The 22,038-nt window shown below is 44.7% G+C and overlaps 2 protein-coding genes and 3 non-coding genes across 14 annotated transcripts; all 5 read right to left on the bottom strand.

Moving 5' to 3' along the window:
- Positions 1–131: 131 nt before the first annotated feature.
- Positions 132–4,827, bottom strand: LOC110485798 (40S ribosomal protein SA). 2 transcript variants are annotated; one of them, XM_021556973.2, is made up of 8 exons: positions 4,728–4,827; positions 3,583–3,754; positions 2,869–2,987; positions 2,169–2,414; positions 1,423–1,551; positions 710–896; positions 534–578; positions 132–300 (listed from the first exon to the last, which is right to left on the bottom strand). In XM_021556973.2, exons 2-8 carry the CDS (start codon positions 3,713–3,715, stop codon positions 206–208), a joined length of 954 nt encoding a protein of 317 aa, XP_021412648.1. In that variant the 5' UTR covers positions 3,716–3,754; positions 4,728–4,827; the 3' UTR covers positions 132–205. The 2 variants fall into 2 exon arrangements, with proteins under 2 accessions (XP_021412648.1, XP_021412649.1); XM_021556974.2 differs by having other exon boundaries at positions 728–896.
- LOC118938622 lies at positions 377–495 on the bottom strand. The gene has a single exon (XR_005035829.1). It is a non-coding gene; the product is annotated as a small nucleolar RNA SNORA26 (small nucleolar RNA).
- Positions 2,512–2,653, bottom strand: LOC118938572. The gene has a single exon (XR_005035780.1). It is a non-coding gene; the product is annotated as a small nucleolar RNA SNORA62/SNORA6 family (small nucleolar RNA).
- On the bottom strand, positions 3,845–3,988 carry LOC118938573. Its single transcript, XR_005035781.1, has one exon. It is a non-coding gene; the product is annotated as a small nucleolar RNA SNORA62/SNORA6 family (small nucleolar RNA).
- Positions 4,828–6,642: 1,815 nt separating the features above from the next.
- Positions 6,643–21,051, bottom strand: LOC110485796 (mitochondrial glycine transporter B). 9 transcript variants are annotated; one of them, XM_021556966.2, is made up of 10 exons: positions 20,899–21,051; positions 20,476–20,551; positions 20,166–20,276; positions 18,646–18,735; positions 16,358–16,482; positions 12,514–12,598; positions 11,729–11,911; positions 10,403–10,571; positions 9,969–10,132; positions 6,643–9,721 (listed from the first exon to the last, which is right to left on the bottom strand). In XM_021556966.2, the coding sequence occupies exons 3-10, from the start codon at positions 20,178–20,180 to the stop codon at positions 9,599–9,601; spliced, it is 954 nt and encodes a 317-aa protein (XP_021412641.2). In that variant the 5' UTR covers positions 20,181–20,276; positions 20,476–20,551; positions 20,899–21,051; the 3' UTR covers positions 6,643–9,598. The 9 variants fall into 9 exon arrangements, with proteins under 9 accessions (XP_021412641.2, XP_021412640.2, XP_021412642.2 ...); XM_021556965.2 differs by having other exon boundaries at positions 20,481–20,551; XM_021556967.2 differs by lacking the exon at positions 20,476–20,551 and having other exon boundaries at positions 20,899–21,040.
- Positions 21,052–22,038: the final 987 nt, after the last annotated feature.

The raw sequence follows: 22,038 nt of genomic DNA, 5'->3' as shown, positions 1-22,038 counted from the left end.
CTTGAGTGGTGAAGGTCAAACTGAAGAAACCATAAGAGTAGATGACAGATGAAATTCTGTCAATGCAAAAAAAACAATATAATAAACCCATGTATTTGTAAATCGACCTCACCCCAAGAAAAATAGACAAGTTTAAAAACAATAAGCCAAGTTTATTGACGTCACTGTTTACAGCACAGCTTCTGACTCGAGTGATCGACACCACTTAGGACCAATCAGCGGAGGCACCACCCCACTCGGTAGCCTGGGCAGTGGGGGCAGCGGACCAATCCTCTGTGGCAGGCTGGGCACTCCAATCCTCTGTAGGAATACAATCATGCGTGTGTGAGAATACAATCAAACTATTTATCGTAGACATTTCAACAGTCAAGAGAAATTGTGTTTCTCCCGACAGGATCCGCAGTGAGGATTTGATGCTTCACTACAGGTTTATGAGAGAACTACTCTACCCCTCTGTGTTGGTCATATAGGACATTTTAGGTCCTAGATGGGCAAAAAAGGGGCAATACTAATTTACTTTCAGTAGAACTCACCAGCAAAGCCTTCAGCTGCAGCTGGGGCCTTGGAAGGAGCAGCGGCTGAAAAGGAGAATTAAACAAAGTTTGAGTGAAATGTACTCCGGTAGCCATTTTGTTTTGTGATTGTCAAAATGTGCTACTCCATCCACCTTTGCATTTGTGGCCTCCACTCCTGTGTATTCATCGCTTACCCTCGGTGAAGCTCTTACCCTCAATGCCAGCAGGGAACTGCTGGATGGGCACAGAGGGCACTGCCACTCCCTCGGACCAGTCGGCCACCTCGGGCTGGGCGAAGTCGGCCGTGGGGGCGGTCCACTCGCCCTGGAACTCCTCCTTGCCAACAGCCTTCTCGGCCGCGGCCTGCTCCTCCTTCTCAATCTGGAACGGGACGAAGAGGTTACAAATTAGGGTTGTGACGTTACAATTTGCGTGAAAGCTCAGGTATGCAGGCACCACAGGTATATGAATTCTTAGCGCAAGCATACAACATCACATCAGAAGCATATTTTGCTTCAAGTTATCCCATCACTGATTGAGATGAGTCAGTTACGGTTTCAGACTGCCATCTCACCCACAGTGATGGTTTTACTATTCCCTTCCAACGACAACTCACCCAGTCACTGACCGGACTAAGCAAGTGCTTTTAGTAGGGGAATGTGCATTCGAGGTCTCCGAACTCAGTTCCTGAATAGCTACACGGCGAGCAGGTTTTTGTTCCAGTCCAGCACCAACACATATGATTAAATTAATCGTGGTCAAGACAGAGGACCATGATTAGTTAAGTTGTATCAAACAATTAGTGCAGGACTAGATCAAAAACCTCAAACACTCAGCTCTCCACGACCAGTTGAAAACCCCTGGTATAAACAGTGTGTGAACCATAGTGTCCCAGTATGTCAGTTACCTCCTCTGGGTCTCTGTAAAAGTAGAGATCAGGCATGACCTCCCAGGGGTGTTCCCTGGAGATGGTGCCCCTCATCCGCAGCACCTCCCTAGACAGCATCCACCACATCAGACCAACAGAGTGGTGGCCCTGGAACACAAGAGACAACAGTCAGTTATACCTAGATTTGTATACTAATGCACTGATGATTATATGCACTGGCAACAGTCAGTCAAGTCAGTTATACAGAGACACGAAGGCCATCAACAGAATTGATCAGTCTAAACTAGTAGAATTGGTTAGTGGATTAACTGATACCCAGTAAAAATATGACTACATGGGAGGGTGTCTTCGACTACTGACAAGGAAGTGCGAAGGAAACTCCCTAGGAAGGAAGAGTCCCAGTAGGGTTCATGGTTGTGGCTCAGGTCACTATCAAACTCCAGTCATGGGGCAGCAGCCCTACTGATGTTAGCGAAAACCCGGCCAGATCACTCTGGCACACTTCCGACACCTGAACACAGACATCAGACCGTGTCAGGCTTTAATTGTGTGCTGCATATTTCCATCTGTTGACCAAGATATCCGCGGAAGTTCCCATCTACCCTTTCACTTTGAGGAAACACTATTGGGGACAAAACTGATATGCTGTTCAAGTCATTCTCTCTCATATTCACACACACACACATTATATATACATATACACATGCATATAAAAAATGTGAAACCACTAGAACATATATCTGTAGTCTATGGCCTGTCTGTACCTTGTTGTTGCAGGGGATGGCGATGTCCACATATCTGAGGGGAGAGTCAGTGTTACACATGGCGATGGTGGGGATGTTGACGTAGGAGGCCTCAGTCAGGGGCTGGTGGTCGGCACGGGGATCTGTCACGATCAGGAGGCGGGGCTCACGGAAAGCAGCCTGGATCTGATTGGTGAAGGTTCCGGGGGTAAAACGACCGTGGAAGGTGGTGGCGCCGGTGGCGGACGCAAACTTCAGGACAGCCCTCTGGTTGGAGGAGAACGGGGAGTGGAGTTACTGGATTGGCTAACAAGCAGGAGGTGACTCAATCAAGAATATAACTTAGCAGTAATATGGTATGTTTGGTTGTGGCTCAGGTCACTATCAAACTCCAGTCATTGGGCAGCAGCCCTACTGATGTTAGCGAAAACCCGGCCAGATCACTCTGGCACACTTCCGACACCTGAACACAGATGTCACAGTGCCAGGCTTTAATTGTGTGCCGTTTAGCTAGTCACTCACAATTACATCAGGCCAACTGACCTGACCACGGTAATGGTCATCAGGACACACCAGTAAATGAAAACAAGTTTCTTGGACAAGTATAGATAGTACCTCTCCTCTTTAGAGTGTTCACTTCCATTTTGCGCCTCCTGAACATAACCCAGGAGAAACTCTGGGCCCTCGACTATGTCAGGTGAGCTAGCAGTGGGGGTCTCACCTGTCCAGTGTTCCTGGAGGAGATGACGCAGACATCAGCTGGGTTCTCAATGGCCACAATGGCACGGGCAGCCAGCAGCAGCTTCTCCCATGTCTTCTTCAGGTTGATGATGTACACACCTGAGGGGACAACCAGTTACATGTTGATACCCGACATGCATACAGCCATAATGTCTATACACATGCTATCCTTTCTCAGGACCATCAATGAAGAAAAAGACTGTACCGATTAAAACTGACTGAGGACTGGTGTTTCACCAACATTGAGATCATTCTCTATTGGATAAATGTTTGAGCTAGAGAAAAACATTGAATATTAGAAAGATGTTCCATCACTGATTGAGATGAGTCAGTTACGGTTTCAGACTGCCATCTCACCCACAGTGATGGTTTTACTATTCCCTTCCAACGACAACTCACCCAGTCACTGACCGGACAACGCAAGTGCTTTTAGAAGGGGAATGTGTATTTCAGAGGTATCAACAACTCTTGATCATACAAACTTGTGTGCAGACTATTGTTCCAGCCCAGCACCGACACATCTGATTCAGTGTATCATGTCAAGACTCAAGACCACAAATAGTTGAATTGCGTATGATAATGCAGGGCTGGAACAAAAGCATTCACATCCTCCACAGTCAAAATATGTGAGGGTCAGGAAGTCTTCAGATCATAAAGTGACAAATAGCCAGGGATCTCGTATTCCTCCACTCACCATCACTCTTTCTCTTGTACGTGTAGTGCTCCATCTGGAAGTCCATGTTGGTACCTCCCAGGTGGGTCCCGGCTGCCAGGAACTTGAGCACATCCTCCTCCTTCATCTGCAGCACATCCAGACCTCCGGACATCGTGACCACTTTTCCTAAGTTACGAGTTATGTGGAAAAGCTGGCGGGGGAGAAAAAAAGAGAGGAGACCGGTGAGATGTTGTATAAAAGGTAGGGAAGCAGGGAATGGTTGCAGTTGGAACTGAGGGGTCATTGTGGCTCAGGTCACTATCAAACTCCAGTCATTGGGCAGCAGCCCTACTGATGTTAGCGAAAACCAGGCCGGATCACTCTGGCACACTTCCGACACCTGAACACAGACATCAGACGGTGTCAGGCTTTAATTGTGTGCTGAACAAACTATCAAAACTGCAATGCTTATAATGATTTAGTGTACTTATACAGGCACTTGTCATGGGGACTTGGAATCCGTTTCTAAAAACAGAATTTACAATTATTATATCAAAATATTGTTGCCGTTCCTTATGACTGACATCTGATCTCAGAGTGATGATCGGTTTGAGCATGTGGGGAAGAGGGGCGGCAGGTAGCCTAGTGGTTAGAGGGTTGGGCCAGTAACTAACCGATAGGTCGCTGGACCGAATCCCTGAGCTGACAAGGTAAAAATCTGTTGTTCTGCCACAAGGCAGTTAACCCACTGTTCCCTGGTAGGCCGTCACTGTAAATAAGAATGTTAACTGACTTGTCTAGTTAAATAAAAAAAGTGATGCAATGTTGCTGACCAATTCATATCAATAAATACAATGTTGCAAAAGAGCATTACACTGATACGTTATTGATACATGTGAAACTAGTCTGGTTGGCTCTATGGATGTTGGTTACTTTAGTTATTAGTATCCAGCTTCCTCAATGGATTTCACGAGCACGCATGGCTGAACTAGCTACTAGTGCTAAAGTTAGTAGTAGCCATGGCTTCTGGCCTAGCTGTCTAACATGTAATTCGCTATTTACAGCGGTTGTATTTATACGGATATAGGAAACAATCAGACACAACTTCATAGTTGAAGGTAACAACGCTTTAGTATTTGTCTCCGCAACTTTTAACTCAAGAAAATAGTAAATTGTTATCTCACCACGAGACAACGCCGTATGGAGTTCTGTACCTCACGGTAAAAGAGAAAGAGAAACGGAAGTGACGTCTATATATACTGTAAATTCCACCAATCATCTTCCATTTCCTTCTCCAGGATGAAGAGTAGAATAATTCATAAAAAGGTCGATAGATGGTAGTGAAATCATTTGAGTCTAAAGTGCTATGAGAACGGGCATAAATTATGATGGGAAGCAGTTGTCACTTCAAATTCAGTTAAATCTATAATAATTAAATACTGTAAAGTTCATACCAAGAGATCATACCATCACCCCATTTAGTAATGATTAATTGAACGCTTTATAGTCTATTTACCAGTAAAATTATAGGTTGCCATTTTGAGGTACTTATAACTTTGAATATTTTGATGCCAATTCAATTAAGACATTATCCAATTCGGTAATGTTCAAAGGGAATATAAAATCAACTGCCTTGAAATGAAATCAATTCAGGCCACATCATAAGAAAGTGATTAATTTCAGCCGGTTCCTGCCTGGGATGAAATATATAGTCAGTCAGGAGAGAGAAGAAGAGGAACACTGCAGCCCGCCTGGTTTGCAACCTTCCCAAGTTCTCCTGCTCCTCTGCACAATCCACTGGCTTCCAGTCGAAGCTCGCATCCACTACAAGACCATGGTGCTTGCCTACGGAGCAGCAAGAGGAACTGCCCCTCCCTAAATTCAGGCTATGCTCAAACCCTACACCCCAATCCGAGTACTGCATTCTGCCACCTCTGGTCTCTTGGCCCTCCCACCCGTATGGGAGGGCAGCTCCCGCTCAGCCCAGTCCAAGCTCTTCCCTGTCCTGGCACCCCAATGATAGAACCAGCTTCCCCCTGAAGCTAGGACAGCTGAGTCCCTGCCCATCTTCCAAAAGCACCTGAAACCCTACCTTTTCAAAGAGTATCAAATAATTCCTTTCCTCACCTCAAGGAAAAGTGTACTTACTCTGCCTGTGATATGTGGTTGCCCCACCTAGCTAGTTTAAGATGAATGCACTAACTATAAGTCACTCTGGATAAGTGTAAATGTAGGAAGCAATGAGTCATACAATACTATATCTATATCTGATGGCTGATAATTCACTGAAAGACCAGACTTTTCTGTGAACTCCCCTCACTCTTTTGATATATCATCACTGTCTTTAGATCCCCTCTCTGTCACTGGTTGACAACCTTACTCTGCTTTTATCAGCCAAGTCTATTTGCATTATGGATGTGTGAGAGCAAAGATAGTGGATTGGTGTTTCAAGAAAGATCTGTCCTACTTTGCAAGGAATCTGTGCTGTTAGAGAATACTTGCCAGAGGTAATTTAAGAATATGTTTACCTAACCTGTCTTAGGGACTGTGTCCTTGTGCATATCAGCACGTGACGATCAACCTCTGATCATGATCCCCCTCTCCCCACATCAGAGAAAGTCAGCTGTGGGGCTGTCTTGTGCAGTGACCGTCTCTTCCTCAGGACACATGGGCCCCGGTGTTCTGAGGACATGAGCTGTAGTCCGTCACTGTCTGTTATGTCAATGTGGTGTTGCTTTGAAGAGACCAGCGGGCTATACAACAAATTAGGATCAATGAGTTAGCTAGCTAACTTTGATAAGCAACCAGAAATAACTATTGATCTTCTGGTTCATAATAAAAGCTGAACTTAGGTGTTAATTTGTTGAATCAATTAGACCATACCCATCTCATGCTTGATTTAATAAAAAATAAAAGCTTAGACTATTTAGGCAAGTCAGCTGGTTTTCTCCTTGATCAGCATTGTAGTAAACCTCCCGGTACTGAGGTTTGAGCCTGAAAATACAGCAGCTCAAGGTAGAGACATCCACAAAGGATGATGACACGATGAACCAATGTTGAAGTTAATCTAGGCAAAGATTGAATCAAATAAACATCAGGAATTGTACAAAAATGGGGGGAATTTTATTAACGTAAAACAAAAACAGGCACAGCATCAGTCTGAGCAAACTCACACACACAAAATATTGACAATAATAACAGACCATATACAATGTAAAGTCACAATATCAAGGACAATAGTGATGATACTCGCCAAGGCAAAAATGTTACGGCACAGGACAATTTGGTGGTAAGAGTTACTGTGTTACAACAACAAAACACACAGACAAGGGCTGAAGAACTACCAATTCGCAAGAAAAGCTAATCACCCCAGTCCTTTTACCAGCCGCTAAGGGGCTTGAATGAATGAATGAATGAATATGTGTTGAATTCTAAAGTGCATTCACTTACTGGCATTGAGCTAGGGTTAACTCAGTGTTTCCCCTCTCAATGACTCAAACTACACTCAGTGGCCAGTTTTAGGTACACACCCCCTTTCACAAAAATGGTTCGCTCCTACAGACAGTGAGTCACGTGGCCGCGGCTTGCTATAAAAAGCAGGCAGACAGGCAGAGGCATTCAGTTACCAGTCGATTGAACGTTAGTATGTGAAAAACGAGTGACCTATGCAACTTTGAGCGTAGTATGGTGGTTGGTGCCAGGCGAGCCGGTTCCAGTATCTCAGAAACGGTCGGCCTAATGGGCTTTTCACTCACGACAGTGTCTAGGGTTTACAGAAAATGGCGCGACAAACCAAAAACATCCAGTTAGCGGTCGTCCTGTGGGTGAAAACAGCTTGTTAATGAGAGAGGTTGGAGGAGAATGGCAAGAATCGTGCAAGCTAACAGTAGGCCCACAAATGGGCAGATAACAGCAGGAAATGGCATTCAGAATGCACAACTCATCTATCCTTGCCAAGGAAGAGCTACTGCAGCAGACCACACCGGGGTCCACTCCTATCAGTTATAAACAAGCGGCTCCAGTGGGCACGTGATCTCCAACACTGGACAACTGAGGAGTGGAAAAACATTGCCTGGTCTGACGAAACCCAGTTCCTGTTCATTCATGCTGATGGCAGAGTCAGGATTTGGCGTAAGCAGCATGAGTCCATTCCCCCATCCAGGCTGGTGGCGGTGGTGTCATGGTGTGGGTAAAGTTTTACTGGCGCACGTTAGGTCCCTTGACACCAATTGAGCAACGTTTCCACGCCCACAAATAATTCAGGCTGTTCTGGAAACAAAGGGGGTCCGACTCGGTACTAGATGGATGTACCTAATAAACTGGCCACTGAGTGTATATTGAAGCTATGTTATGTCCTTTTTCATGTGTGTGCGTAAAAAGCAGTTGGCAAACAGTGATTGTAGTGATGGCATTGAGTGAGTAGCCCTGTGCTACTAGTGCACCAATATAGAATGAAGGATTTAAATCAGTTTCTCTCAGCCATCTCTGGTCCTAGAAGCTTCAATAGGGCTCAATACACAGAGTATTCCAAACATTAAGAACACCCTCCTAATATTTAGTTGCGCTCACTCAGTGTATATTTTCAAACTGCACAATGCTTTTCAATATAAACACATCTCTTTAAAACGGACATGTCATGGGTTTTTATTTTTGAACATGGCACACTGGACACTGTGGGTTAAAAAATATACACGTGCATGGGCTTCCAAAAACAAACTACTCAAAATACTGAATACATAGGCCTATTCATTTACAAAACTAACAAGAGACCATCCAGGACCATGGCTGTGCATCACTGATATGGATTCCTATATTTAGCTGGGTAGTGTACATTAGTGCACATTGTCGCAAAATGTTTTGCATCAGAAAACCAACAGATTTTACGTTTCGTATAGGACAAGATCAGCTAGTCCCTCCGGTTTGCTTTCTGTTTGTGACTACTGAATCTGGCCCATGTAATACAGTGATGCTGAAGCTGCATGTTCATGATCGCGATGTTGACTATTGTCTCACAATGCTACAGCCCAAAGGGGGCCAGAGTTGCATCGTCTGGGTTCCAATGGGATTGACTAGAGCCAATTATCCATCTATGACTCTGGGATTGACTATCATTACTGGTTAGATAAAGCACATCCGGTCTACAACACTGCAACCAGAATGGAATGCACTAGAAATGTTATCCCAGTTGAATTGGGTATAGAGAACACCCACTGTACACTATTTTAATATGGCTAAGTATGCCAATGCCAAGTTTCTAGTAGCTAATTATGCAGTTGCAGTATAGAAAATATCAGCCTAGTCTTTTGCTACATTGCACAGCAATATTGTCTTGATTGTCCAAGCTAGTAATAAATGGTTTTAGTCAGTCAGTCAGTCAGTCAACAAATATTGTATTTCCTTCAGTCACTCGATAGGTCGCAATAATCACTGTGCTGATAATGTAGTCTGCCGGTCATTTGTAAATATGTTGCATGGTCATGGCACAGGATTACTTTGTCCAGTCCACTACACTTTTAGCCAGCCGATAACCTCTTGCTGAGGTAACTAAATCAAAGCTGCCGTTTCGTCTTGGGAGTGTTAGAGACACATAGACGTTAGTCACAGTCCTAGACAGTGACAGTCTCTTGTCACTGGAGTGGTATCCATAGTAGACAGTCTGAGAGGGTCTCCCCCATAGAAATATAATTAAATAGATCCCTATGGTCTCCCCCATAGAAATAGATAGTTTTCTATGGTCTCCACACTCAGAGGGGGATCAGTTCAGTTCTCAGCAGTGAGGGAATGTCATTTAAGCTCAGGGTTGACAATGTAAGGACATACAAACATTCACAATAACTCTCATAAACATCAACATGTAAAACACACACACCTTTCACTCTTCCGTGCCACCGACACCCACCTCTTTGTCTTTTTCAAGCTAGTTGCTGTGATAAACAGTCCCTACACCTCCTCTCTCTCCCTCCTTCTCACTTTCTTCCCCCTCAAACTGCTGCTTTGTATAAAAACAAGTCCCCACGTCATTCTTCCTTTATCAGTTCCTCCCTGACTCCTCTCCTCAGGACTTGAGTCCCATGCGGGCCATCAGCTGTTCGTAGACGGTCCAGGCCATGGCTGCCATCAGAGTCCTCCTCAGAGAGCGTGGCACAGCCCCACGGAAGAAACCCCTCAGACCATGCTCCTGAAGGAGAGAGAAGAGGAGAGTTCAATCACTGTTCAGTTGGTAAATACAGTAGTGCGTGCAAGAAGAGATGTTCAGTCGCTTTTGGAGGAACATTTACATTCAATAAGAAGTGCTTCAAATCCATAGCTATATCTCAAGGATTAAAATACCCTTAGAATGGGAAAAATTGGAAGACCAAGAATGGGACCTTACACACAGGAAATGAATCATGTACTGTATATTTTCATTAAGATTCAGTCATCACCATGTAGATGTAGCGAATGGCGTCCTTGGTTGTCCAGTGGGAGGGGCTGACCTGGATGTGAGTCTTGACCACGTCAGCTGGCTGGGTGACCACAGAGGCTAGGACTCCAGCCATCACCCCACAGCCAAAGTTCCCCAACGGGGCATAGGGCGACGAGCTCACCTCTGAGGGAAGAGACCGCACAGAGAATGTCAGACTTACCCGGGCACTAATAGAAAATACATGTCATTATTCTGGATTACTCGGAATTTAGTGCAAGCAATACCCCACATGGCGTTTAAAAGCTTTTTACACTAACAGACGCCAATGTAAAGAAATCTTGTTGAAGTAACACACTTGACTATTCAGTGTGTCGGTGTGACATTTTGTGGTCTCTCCCTCTTCCCCTCCTCTCACAACTGTATCCTTAGGGCAGATTAGTGTGTTTCTCTTACCCGGTGGCAGGGACCTCTTGGCCTGGCTGTAGAACATGACGTAGATGCCAGAGAAGGGGGCGTCTCGGAGCAGTGTGGCCGTCAGCCCGGAGAACAGAGCCCTGGGCCCCTCCGTCTCACACACGCTCTTCAGAGCTCCCAGGACGCTCACGTAGTTGTACCGTCCGCTCTGCGCAACACACACAGTAATACACCCCATTATACACTACAACCACAGTAGATCACATAGTTGTACCGTCCACTCTGGAATACCTACAGGTTACCACGAGGGTTGGGGTCGGTTCCATTTCAATTGACTGAATTGAAATGGACCCCAATGCTGAATACAGCGGAGGCTGCTGAGGGGAGGACGGCTCATAATAAATTACCGGAAATGGAGTCAATGGAATGGTATCAAACACATGGTTTTCATCGGTTTCATACCTTCCCAGTCACTCCTTTCCGGCCATTATTATGAGCCGTCCTCCCCTCAGCAGCCTCCGCTGACTGAATACTAACTCAACACACAACTACTAGCAACATTTAAACACTAAACCAGATAGATATCCACCACCTCTGGAAACCAACGGAGCCCCATTAATAAACAGATGACACATCGTAGTCATAGAGATGAACAAACTAGCAGGCGACATAGTTCCAGTAAACATTTGTAGTCGTGACACATCCTCTATGCACAGCTAGATGCTCAGTCCTTATAAAACCAACACGACAGCATTTATTCAAATGCAGATGGAAGCGCTTAGTTCCCAAGGCAATCAGCTCTACCGTCAGATAACCTCTCTCTCTCTCTGCTCTTTCTCTCCTGTCGTTTCCCTTTATCTCCCCCCTCTCTCTCTCTCTCTGCGGTAGCAGGCTGCTAATTCTACCATCATCCTCCCTCTAATTATACCTTCCATCTCCAGCCCACAGACACCAGAAATATCCCAGCCTATCTGCTAGCGCTTGTTCTATGCTATTACTGAACCAACAACTCCTCCCCTTCCTCCTTTGTTTACTTCCTGACTTCATTCTTCCTTTCCTTTTTCACACACATTCTGAACCATTCTTCATCTTAATTCATACATCATTCCACCCCTTTCCCCCCCATCCATTCATGCCCTAATCCATCCTAAACATACATGGCTGTAGCAACCCTCACCTCATCCTTGCTCCTCTCCCTCCACCCCCTCCTCTCCATCCTACACCACTCCCTCAAAGTCTTTTTCCATCCTCATATAGCTGTAACAACCTCTCTCACACTCAACCATACCTTAATCCCAGCTCCTTCCCCTCTCCATCTTTTATTGTAGTCCATCCCCATTCACAACACCGAGAAGAAGCTCTCACCTCGAAGCGTGTCTTGATGACGGTGACAGGCAGCATGCAGACCCCAGCCACGGCCCTGGCCCCGGCCCCCAGCAGCACAGCCTCCCCAGCGTTAGGGGCCCGGCCCTCCTGGAAGTAGTGCTGCTTCAGTGAGTAGAAGGTAGAGAAGTAGATACCTACGCCTGGGATACAGCGCACAAACGACTGGGGAGAGAGAGAGAATGAGTGTGAGGAGAGTGTGTTAGGAGAGCGAGAGAGAGAAGTCAAGATTTAGATTGTTTCTACCTCCAAGAAGAATTCAGCTACAGTGGCGAAGTGGATACAATTTTTGGAATTGAGATATGACATCCACTGATTTTTGTTAAACAACGGAGAACGACATGGTTCGACGGCAATAAATCAGCACAATCAACTTTTTGGGGTTTTCAAATTACCGCTGTCTTGGAGCGAGAATTGGAAGCATGTGCACTGTGCTAATGAGGACACAATAAAAGGAGTCAAGGAGAGCAATGTACAATTCGGTGAAATGCGCAAACGAGGCATTTGTGATAAGTACACGGGGCCGCCATCTTTGGGGCCGCCACCTCTGCTATTGTTCACACAAAAGAAAACAGTTGTAAAAAAAAAAAAGCCCTGTCGTTTTTGGAGAGCGACGTGATCTGCTAAGAAAGCCTGGTTCCTAGAAAAAATATTCACTAAACCAAAGTGATACACTAAGCCAGACTTCGTACACAGACTGTGTTAAAACAGGGAAAGTAAACCACAAGGCGAACAGGGAAGCCAGACTGCTTCGATTAGACTCTCACCGGTGACACTCCCTTCCACAGGCCCAGAAAGCTCTCTGTCCGAATGACCTGGACAAGCACTGTCATCATCCCCACCTTAGGAGCTCTGAGACAGGAGATAAATACATGGTTAAACACACAACATTCATTAAGTTAAGAGAGTGGATACTTGAAAATAAGCGAAAGTCTACAAAGACAGATTCACCTGTAGATTTGTTCCCAACACGTCTTCGGGGGTCAATTCTAGTGAGGAGTTGTTAGCATGGAAGTGTGTTCAATTAGCATATATGGGCCAAATGAAGGGATTCAAACTGTCTGAAAGCTACTGAAGAGGGATTCTGCAGTGTGTGTGTGTGTCTGTATCAGTGTTTATGCAAGTATACATACACGTGTGTGTTTGTGTCTCTGGCTCTTTCTGTGTATGTGTGTCCTACAGACTAAAGCTGGGATGATAAACCCAAAATTACCGCCACCAACACTTCGAACTCATACCGAAGCAATTTTGCTAATGTCGGTCATTTTCGGGGATTACACAATGTTCCTGTGTGCATTAAACAATAGCCTACGGAGCGGCACAGCATGTATGAAAGCAAAAAGGCAGAGAAAAGCGTCACGCTGCCGGAGCTCAACACTTTCATCTATGCCGTTTCATTCGAGCCAATCAGAGCCGTGTTCTATCCCAAGCTTCCAACACCTGTTATTGGCAGTTCTCCCAAGTGATGTTGCGAGTGGCCTCGTTCATTGGTGACGCTGCGAGTAGCCTTGTTCAAATGAACGGAGACAAACAAACTGCCGTTCCAGAAATCCAAAAACAAGCGCTGCCAAAGATGGATGCTGTGTTGGTTGTTTGTGCCCATTTCGGTTTTCAACCTAGTGACATTGAGCAGAGTGAGGCGATGTGCTTGAACTGTCGCACAACTATGGCAACCACTCGAGGTAACACCAACAACTGTTTCCACCATTTGAAACACAGGCAGGTAATAGAGCATGACGAATGCATGGCGAAGAAGAATTAGACAGAGGCCAACAAGTGTCATGACTAAGGCTGTTATGAAATGTTGCCAGCAGGTGATTGTCATGCAAATAACTGCCTGACTAATGGTAATTGACTGTTAATTAACATAAACGTGTTTAGCGTTTCTGTCTACCACGCATAGCCTACAAGCCACTGATGCAGACCTTAGGAACATCTACATTTAAAAAGTCCAATAAATCCATTTAATATTGCTTTCAGCCTTACAATAAATCCATTATTTATTTTAGGCAGGTCTAAAGAAACATTATGATGTGAAGAAAATGTAGCCCGTTTAAGAAGAACAGAGTGACTTAAAAGGGACAATGGAGCGCAGAGTACCGGCCATAGCAGAAGTTAGCAAGTTTGGTAAGCTATCAGCGGCATCAGAGTGCAGTTTTAGAGCCTAGTTACCGTGACTCAACGGTCACGTGGAATTTGACTGTGGTTATGACTGCCGGTGTGGTGGTAATATGGTCACTAACAGCCCTAGTCATGACATGAGCAGTGCCCAGGGACAACACAATAAGGAATCGTTTGCACACACAACTTACAGTGCCTTGCAAAAGTATTCGGCCCCCTTGAACTTTGCGACCTTTTGCCACATTTCAGGCTTCAAACATAAAGATATAAAAATGTATTTTTTTGTGAAGAATCAACAACAAGTGGGACACAATCATGAAGTGGAACGACATTTATTGGATATTTCAAACTTTTTTAACAAATCAAAAACTGAAAAATTGGGCGTGCAAAATTATTCAGCCCCCTTAAGTTAATACTTTGTAGCGCCACCTTTTGCTGCGATTACAGCTGTAAGTCGCTTGGGGTATGTCTCTATCAGTTTTGCACATCGAGAGACTGACATTTTTTCCCATTCCTCCTTGCAAAACAGCTCCAGCTCAGTGAGGTTGGATGGAGAGCATTTGTGAACAGCAGTTTTCAGTTCTTTCCACATATTCTCGATTGGATTCAGGTCTGGACTTTGACTTGGCCATTCTAACACCTGGATATGTTTATTATTGAACCATTCCATTGTAGATTTTGCTTTATGTTTTGGAACATTGTCTTGTTGGAAGACAAATCTCCGTCCCAGTCTCAGGTCTTTTGCAGACTCCATCAGGTTTTCTTCCAGAATGGTCCTGTATTTGGCTCCATCCATCTTCCCATCAATTTTAACCATCTTCCCTGTCCCTGCTGAAGAAAAGCAGGCCCAAACCATGATGCTGCCACCACCATGTTTGACAGTGGGGATGGTGTGTTCAGGGTGATGAGCTGTGTTGCTTTTACGCCAAACATAACGTTTTGCATCGTTGCCAAAAAGTTCAATTTTGGTTTCATCTGACCAGAGCACCTTCTTCCACATGTTTGGTGTGTCTCCCAGGTGGCCTGTGGCAAACTTTAAACGACACTTTTTATGGATATCTTTAAGAAATGGCTTTCTTCTTGCCACTCTTCCATAAAGGCCAGATTTGTGCAATATACACGACTGATTGTTGTCCTATGGACAGAGTCTCCCACCTCAGCTGTAGATCTCTGCAGTTCATCCAGAGTGATCATGGGCCTCTTGGCTGCATCGCTGATCAGTCTTCTCCTTGTATGAGCTGAAAGTTTAGAGGAACGGCCAGGTCTTGGTAGATTTGCAGTGGTCTGATACTCCTTCCATTTCAATATTATCGCTTGCACAGTGCTCCTTGGGATGTTTAAAGCTTGGGAAATCTTTTTGTATCCAAATCCGGCTTTAAACTTCTTCACAACAGTATCTCGGACCTGCCTGGTGTGTTCCTTGTTCTTCATGATGCTCTCTGCGCTTTTAACGGACCTCTGAGACTATCACAGTGCAGGTGCATTTATACGGAGACTTGATTACACACAGGTGGATTGTATTTATCATCATTAGTCATTTAGGTCAACATTGGATCATTCAGAGATCCTCACTGAACTTCTGGAGAGAGTTTGCTGCACTGAAAGTAAAGGGGCTGAATAATTTTGCACGCCCAATTTTTCAGTTTTTGATTTGTTAAAAAAGTTTGAAATATCCAATAAATGTTGTTCCACTTCATGATTGTGTCCCACTTGTTGTTGATTCTTCACAAAAAAATACAGTTTTATATCTTTTTTTCGTTTGAAGCCTGAAATGTGGCAAAAGGTCGCAAAGTTCAAGGGGGCCGAATACTTTCGCAAGGCACTGTACTATGCAACACACACTAACCGATGGAATGAAATGACAGATAAAGTACCACATCGCAAAAGAAGATGGTTCACAATCTGGACAAGAAATACAAAATGTACGAGAAATGTCACGCCAAAATATCATCGGAGCTGAAACTGGTCGGTGCAGAGCACTATTTGGCAACAACAACTGATATGTGATCCAGTAGGATGGTGAAACCCTACATGTCATTGCCACTGCACTACATCGAAGCTGAAGCTGCGCAGCCGGTGCCTGTAGACTGCCTACTTTGCAGTCTAAAAGTCCATTGTGTTTGGAGCAAATAACATGCTGCAATTACCAAACACCAATAGACTAATGGAGTTCTAAATACATTTACATATAACATCAGTCTCATGTCTTAATAAGAAATAAATGCATAACTAAATAAATGTTTAAAATACAGGTCTCTTTCTGTAGCAGCGTTACATCATCTTTTAAACGCTGGATCACCTGGTAACCAAATAACTTAATAATAATGTATTACGGCCATTTCTTTGACACAGTGTACATAGGGTGCAAATGGAGAGTAACTGTGCACCTCTCCAAATAGTAAATTAAAAATCCCCCCCCCCCCCAAAAAAAAAGGGTAAATGTATTGGCGATATGGATTGTTGTTCGTATTGCAGAGCTCCACTACATACCCAGGCTTCATGATGTTCTGCAGGGTCTGCAGGCGCGTCTTGACCAGGTCCAGAGGCTGGAAGAGCAGCGTGGAGCAGGTGCCACTCAGGGAGCCACACATGAAGGCCTTGAGAGCTGGATGCGCCTGGGGGGGGTGGGGGGGCATGGAGAGAGAGCGAGATGGGAGAGAGAAGAGGGTGAGAGAGAAAAAAAAAAAAAAGAGGACGAGGGATAAGCACACTTCCACACGTTGTTTTGTGTGTGACTGATGCTACATGCACGGGCATGCAGGAAGGCAATACGGCTTACACCGCACATTCTGTTTGAAACACAAACGATGCCCTAAAAGGCTTTGCACAGTACAGAAACATGTTCATGATGTATGCACAAGTACACACAGATACAACAAATTGCAACGACAGCCACAGAACACAAGCGAGCGCCCACACAACCAGTGGTGATGGAGATGCGTGCAGACAGTCGACACACAAACAGAGGAGCTGTCATGGCGAATCACATGGAGACTCAGCGTTATCATTATTCACACGTCTGACAGACAAATACAGAGGGGGGGGGGGGGGGGGGGGGGGGGGATGTACACAGACAAATGCTAAATATAGCTAGAGACGGTGGGATAAATGGGACACACACTGATAAATACCAACACACACACAGGCGCACGTACGTACATACACCATTGCACTGCACACTCCCCTTTACCCATCGGGATGCTGTTCATGGACTACAACTGATCCGTCAATACTATAGTATCCTATTAGCTAAATACAAGGATCACATCCCTGGGTCTGAACTCCTCCCTATGCAACTGGGTCTGAACTCCTCCCTATGCAACTGGGTCCTGGACTTCCTGAAGGGCCACCCCCAGGTGGTGAAGGTAGGCAACATTACGTGCTCGACACGGATTCTCAACACGGGGGCCCCACAAGGGTGCGTCCTCAGTCCCCTCCTGTATTTCCTGTATACCCACAACTGCATGGCCTCACACAGTTCCAACTCCATCAAGTTCGCTGACGACGCGACAGTAGTAGGTCTGATTACCAACAACAACGACATGGACTACAGGGAGGCCAGGTGTGGTGCCAGGTAAGCAACCTCTCCCTCAACGTCAGCAAAACAAAGGACCTGATTGTGGACTTCAGGAGGAACCAGGCTGGACACATCCTCATCAACTGGGCCACCGTGGAGACGGTCAATAACTTTAAATTCCTCGGTGTACAAATCACACGGTCACCGTGGTGAAGGAGGCACAACAACTTCAGGATTCTGAAGAAATTCGGCCTCTCCCAGAGGGCCCTCAGTGTTTTACAGGAGCACCATCGAGAGCATACCGTCGGACTGCATCACAACCTGGTAAGGCAACTTCACCGCCTCTGATCGCAATGCACTTCAGAGGGTGATACGTGCAGCCAAACGCACCATTGGGTGCACACAGTCTGCCCTCCAGGACATCTACAACACCAGGTGTTGCAGGAAGGCCAAGAAGATCATCAGGGACCTGAGCCACGGCCTGTTCTCCCCGCATCCATCACTCTGACATGGGCAGTACAGGAGCATCATGGCAAAAACTGGAAGACTGGCCAATAGGTTCTACCCCCAGACCATCAGGCTGCTGAATAGCCACCACTAGTCAGCTACCTACTACCCCCTCCCCCCTGCTGCTCCCCCTATGGACAGCCCCCCCCATAGCTGTCTTTTACTCTGCCCCCACCCCAATGACATTCATCACTGTTGCAGTTGTTAATATGTATTTCTATTCTTATTTCTATTGTTTAATTTAACTTGGTCCCCACCCCCCTTACTGGTCATTAAGTCTGCCTGCTACTCTCCCTATGTTCACCCCCACAACAGTCTTTATTCTGCCTCAATGAACATGTATTCATTCATCGCTGCTACAGTTATGTATATAGTGCTATTTCTATTGTTGTTTTTTATGACCATTTTCATTGTTTTATTTCACTTAGTCCTGAAACAGATGTTCACTGTACCATCCAACTACACCTGCAACCCTGTACATCTGAAAAACACAGGGACACACAAACATATATACATACGCACACTCACAGATGGCACACACAAAGACAGATGCTGACAGGCGTATGATGCCGAATCTCAAATACTGTAATCATGGTGATTAACAATTATTTTTAAAAGCATGTAGACACAAATGCACAGATTAACAATTATTTTTAAAAGCATGTAGACACAAATGCACAGCAGCATAGCATGAAAACGCATCCACACTGGCACTTGACAGTAACACACAAACACCACTGGCTATCCTCCCTACCTTTCCCAAGATGCTTGAGGGTTTGCCTCCTTGAGAATCCTGTTTCTGTTGCATGTCTCCCTCTTTCACCCCTCTCTCTCTGTGCTGCTGCTACGAACAGCATATTACAAAATAAGTCATCTCCATCTCTCGCTTCCCCCTTTCTCTCTCAATCTAACACACAATGGTTTGCTGCTGCTGCTGCTACCTCTTCTCACCCCCACCCCAGCTTCATCCACATGCTTCTATTGGTCTCTCTCTCGCTGATTCGCACATACACACACATATACACAACAGAATTGCGCTGCTCTCTCTCCTCCCCTCTAAATCGCTCTCTGACAAATTTTGTCTCTATGAAATGCAATGTATGAGTCATGCAGTGGCTGTGTCGCTGTGTGTATCTGTATTTCTGTGTGTGTGTGACACTAAATATGGGTCACTGAGAATTGGATGGTGGTGGGAGTCTGTTTATGCAAATGAATGTGTGACTTTCAGCCTGTGTGTACTACACTGTCTTCCCCAGGCCTGGATGACATAACCAATGTAAAATTAGTGTAGTAGAATATTACAATGTTAGCACAGAAAATACAACTGTCTCAGTCTATGGCAGCCTCCTTTACCCTGACGTCACAGGCTTAGTCTTACAACCCATTATTCTCAACATTACAAAAAACATGTCCTATTTTTCTAAAGAATGCAATGGTAACAGACAACAATGACCAATGAGGGGCTGCCTGTAGAACATAAAAGGGTGTTGGGCCTCACCTCCATACACTTTGGTAGATTTCAACTCCTTACTTCTGGAGAATAGTCAAATCCTGCCCATGACCCCAGGTATTCAGACCAAATCTTTGCAGAAAACAAATTTTCTTGAAAAAGAGTGCAGATGCAAAGTTTGCTAACAGAATAACAGTTTGTGCCATCATTCTGTTACCAAATGCTGCATCTGCAATGTTCAAGTAAATGTGTTTGAGTAAAATGTTCGGTGGAAATTGTTAAAAGTAGTCCTTGTGTACTGAGATGTATGGTTTTTAACTTTGCAATCGTTGGTTTTTGTTTGACATTATTTTAAAGCTGCAATATGTAACTTTTTGGGTGAAAACCAAATTCACAGAAATTGATTTATAGATCGGTCACTCATTGAAAGCAAGCCTAAGAAGTAGATATGCTCTATGTGCCTTATTTCTATGCTTCCTGTTCCTAAATTTCGTGTATAAAAATGTGTCATTTTTATACACAAACATCAGATAAAATATATATTTTTGGTTATGGAAAAAAAATTTCACTGCGGTATATATGGGTAAAAAAACAACAAACGATTCCCTACACGTTTGTCATATAAACGGAAATTAGGCGATCTATTACATTTTTAGCAACCAAGAAATGGCGGGACGTTTTCTGCATAGTGCGCCTTTAAAGTTAATATTCTGAGACTCGGTATCACTGTCAGTCAGGTTAGCTCGCTTGTATAGAACCAAAGACAATGCCTGTGGACTACACAGTGTTCATTTATACATGTGTAGCTAACGTTACTAACTTACCAGTGCCAACTCCATCGTTGATGCTGATGGAGTGGATGAATCCTGAAGGAGCGATTCGAGCGCCTCCTTCCCTTCTCTTGCCGTCTTGTCGCTGTTTGTTTACAGCCCCAACTACAGTGAGAGGGTGAATAGCTATACCAATTACATACGCATGTCAACATAATGATGTAACGTTTTGCAAAGACTCGCTACAGCCATTAAACAATAAAAAGGGCTACACCAGGTCCAACTGAATACAGAAGTTAGCTAACCCTACCGCTTTAGCTATTGAAAAGGGGGTCAAATGTCATGCACACAGCACATAACATACCTTACCTGGCTTTTGACGTTCGCTAGGGACCGATGACTTGGTTAATTTCAAAGACAGTCATTTTGCCGGTGACAGGCTACAATAAACAAGTCAGTAACCACACCAGATAGCAAACTGTTAGCTGAAAAAAAAGCGAGCTAACTTGTAAGCGCGAACATTTTGAGTAAAATCCTATAATGGTGTTCAGGTTTTAAAGAAATAGTCCCGTTCACTCGTTAGGTAGCTAGCAAACTGTCTCACCAAAATGAAGGACGCTAGCTAGCTGTGCTGACTTTGCTAATGTAATGCAGGCGGGGTAGTTGGCTGGCTTTGTACTAAAACGTTTGACTGCTCACAGATACCAAAGTGTAGCCATCTACTATCTAGTCAGATGTAATTCACTAGATTTAACACGTAGATCACTATGCAGTTGTTGCCATGCACCTTGTTTCTTGTCCGCGTCGGGAAATGTCAAACCTGAACCTTCAGTGAGACCTGCGCAACTTCCCCCACGTCGCGCCAAGCCCCTCCTCTCTACCCGGTACCAGTCGGGGCCAACTGGTTGTGAACCGGTTTCATCTCGCTTTCCACTGCAAAATGTACAGTTGGAGGGAAGCAAAGGCAATATTTCTAGTTCTATTCCTTGAACCCTCTGGTGGTGTACTTGAGGACTGCATGTGTGTAAATACAGTAGCTAATTTGTAGTATCACTCCTTTGTATGAACCTCCAGCTGTGTTCCGGTCGAATTGTACAGATTTACACGTTCTCTCTGAAAAATGTAGTTCATTTAATCTGACTGTCATAAGGTTCCATGACTTTCCACAGAGGGCATCTGAACACACAAAATACATGATTTTCATTACATTTTGGGTGTTTTAACTTTTGTACAGCTGTGGTGTTCCTGGTCATTAGAAATTAATGGGTGAGACTACAATTAGGTTATAAAATTGAGTTCAGGCACATGCCCATTCATCAGAGGGACACACTTCCTCTCCCAGACCCCCACATGCATGTGTTTGAGCACACATACACCTCAACTCCCCTTCTTGCCTTCCTTGGCAACCCCCACAGGAACTTTTCCCCAAAATAAAATGTCCTCCATGGGAACCACACCTGTTTGCATTCTCACAATCACAACACTTTCAATAATATAGAACTTTTCTTGCAGCTCTGGTATATAAAGCCTTTGAGGCTTTGCTCACAATTAATTCTGTGGCAGCACAATGACCAAATGGTATACTGTATGAGGCTCTTGATGTCTTTTATCATGACACTGGTGAGGAGAGTCCTTGGTCATTGGACCGGAAACACAACTAACATTTAACGTACAACAGGAGGGTTCAAGGATCATCTCTCCCCCCAATAGCATGGTATTCTTTCACTAATAGCTACTGTAAATTGGACAGTGCAGTTAGATTAACAAGCTAAGCTTTCTGCCCATAGATGTCCTGGGAAATGTTATTTTTACTTAAATGCTAATCACATTAGCGCAACCGTTCCGCAGGGAGAACACTGCGGGGAGAACACACACACTTAGGTTAAAACTGTTTTTTCCATTAGTGTGAATATCATTCACTGCATCA

This window comes from Oncorhynchus mykiss, chromosome 13 (genome assembly GCF_013265735.2).
Source record: "Oncorhynchus mykiss isolate Arlee chromosome 13, USDA_OmykA_1.1, whole genome shotgun sequence".
NCBI lineage: Eukaryota > Metazoa > Chordata > Actinopteri > Salmoniformes > Salmonidae > Oncorhynchus > Oncorhynchus mykiss.
Note: the sequence above shows the minus strand (reverse complement) of the source record. Positions and strands in the feature narration are given on the sequence as shown.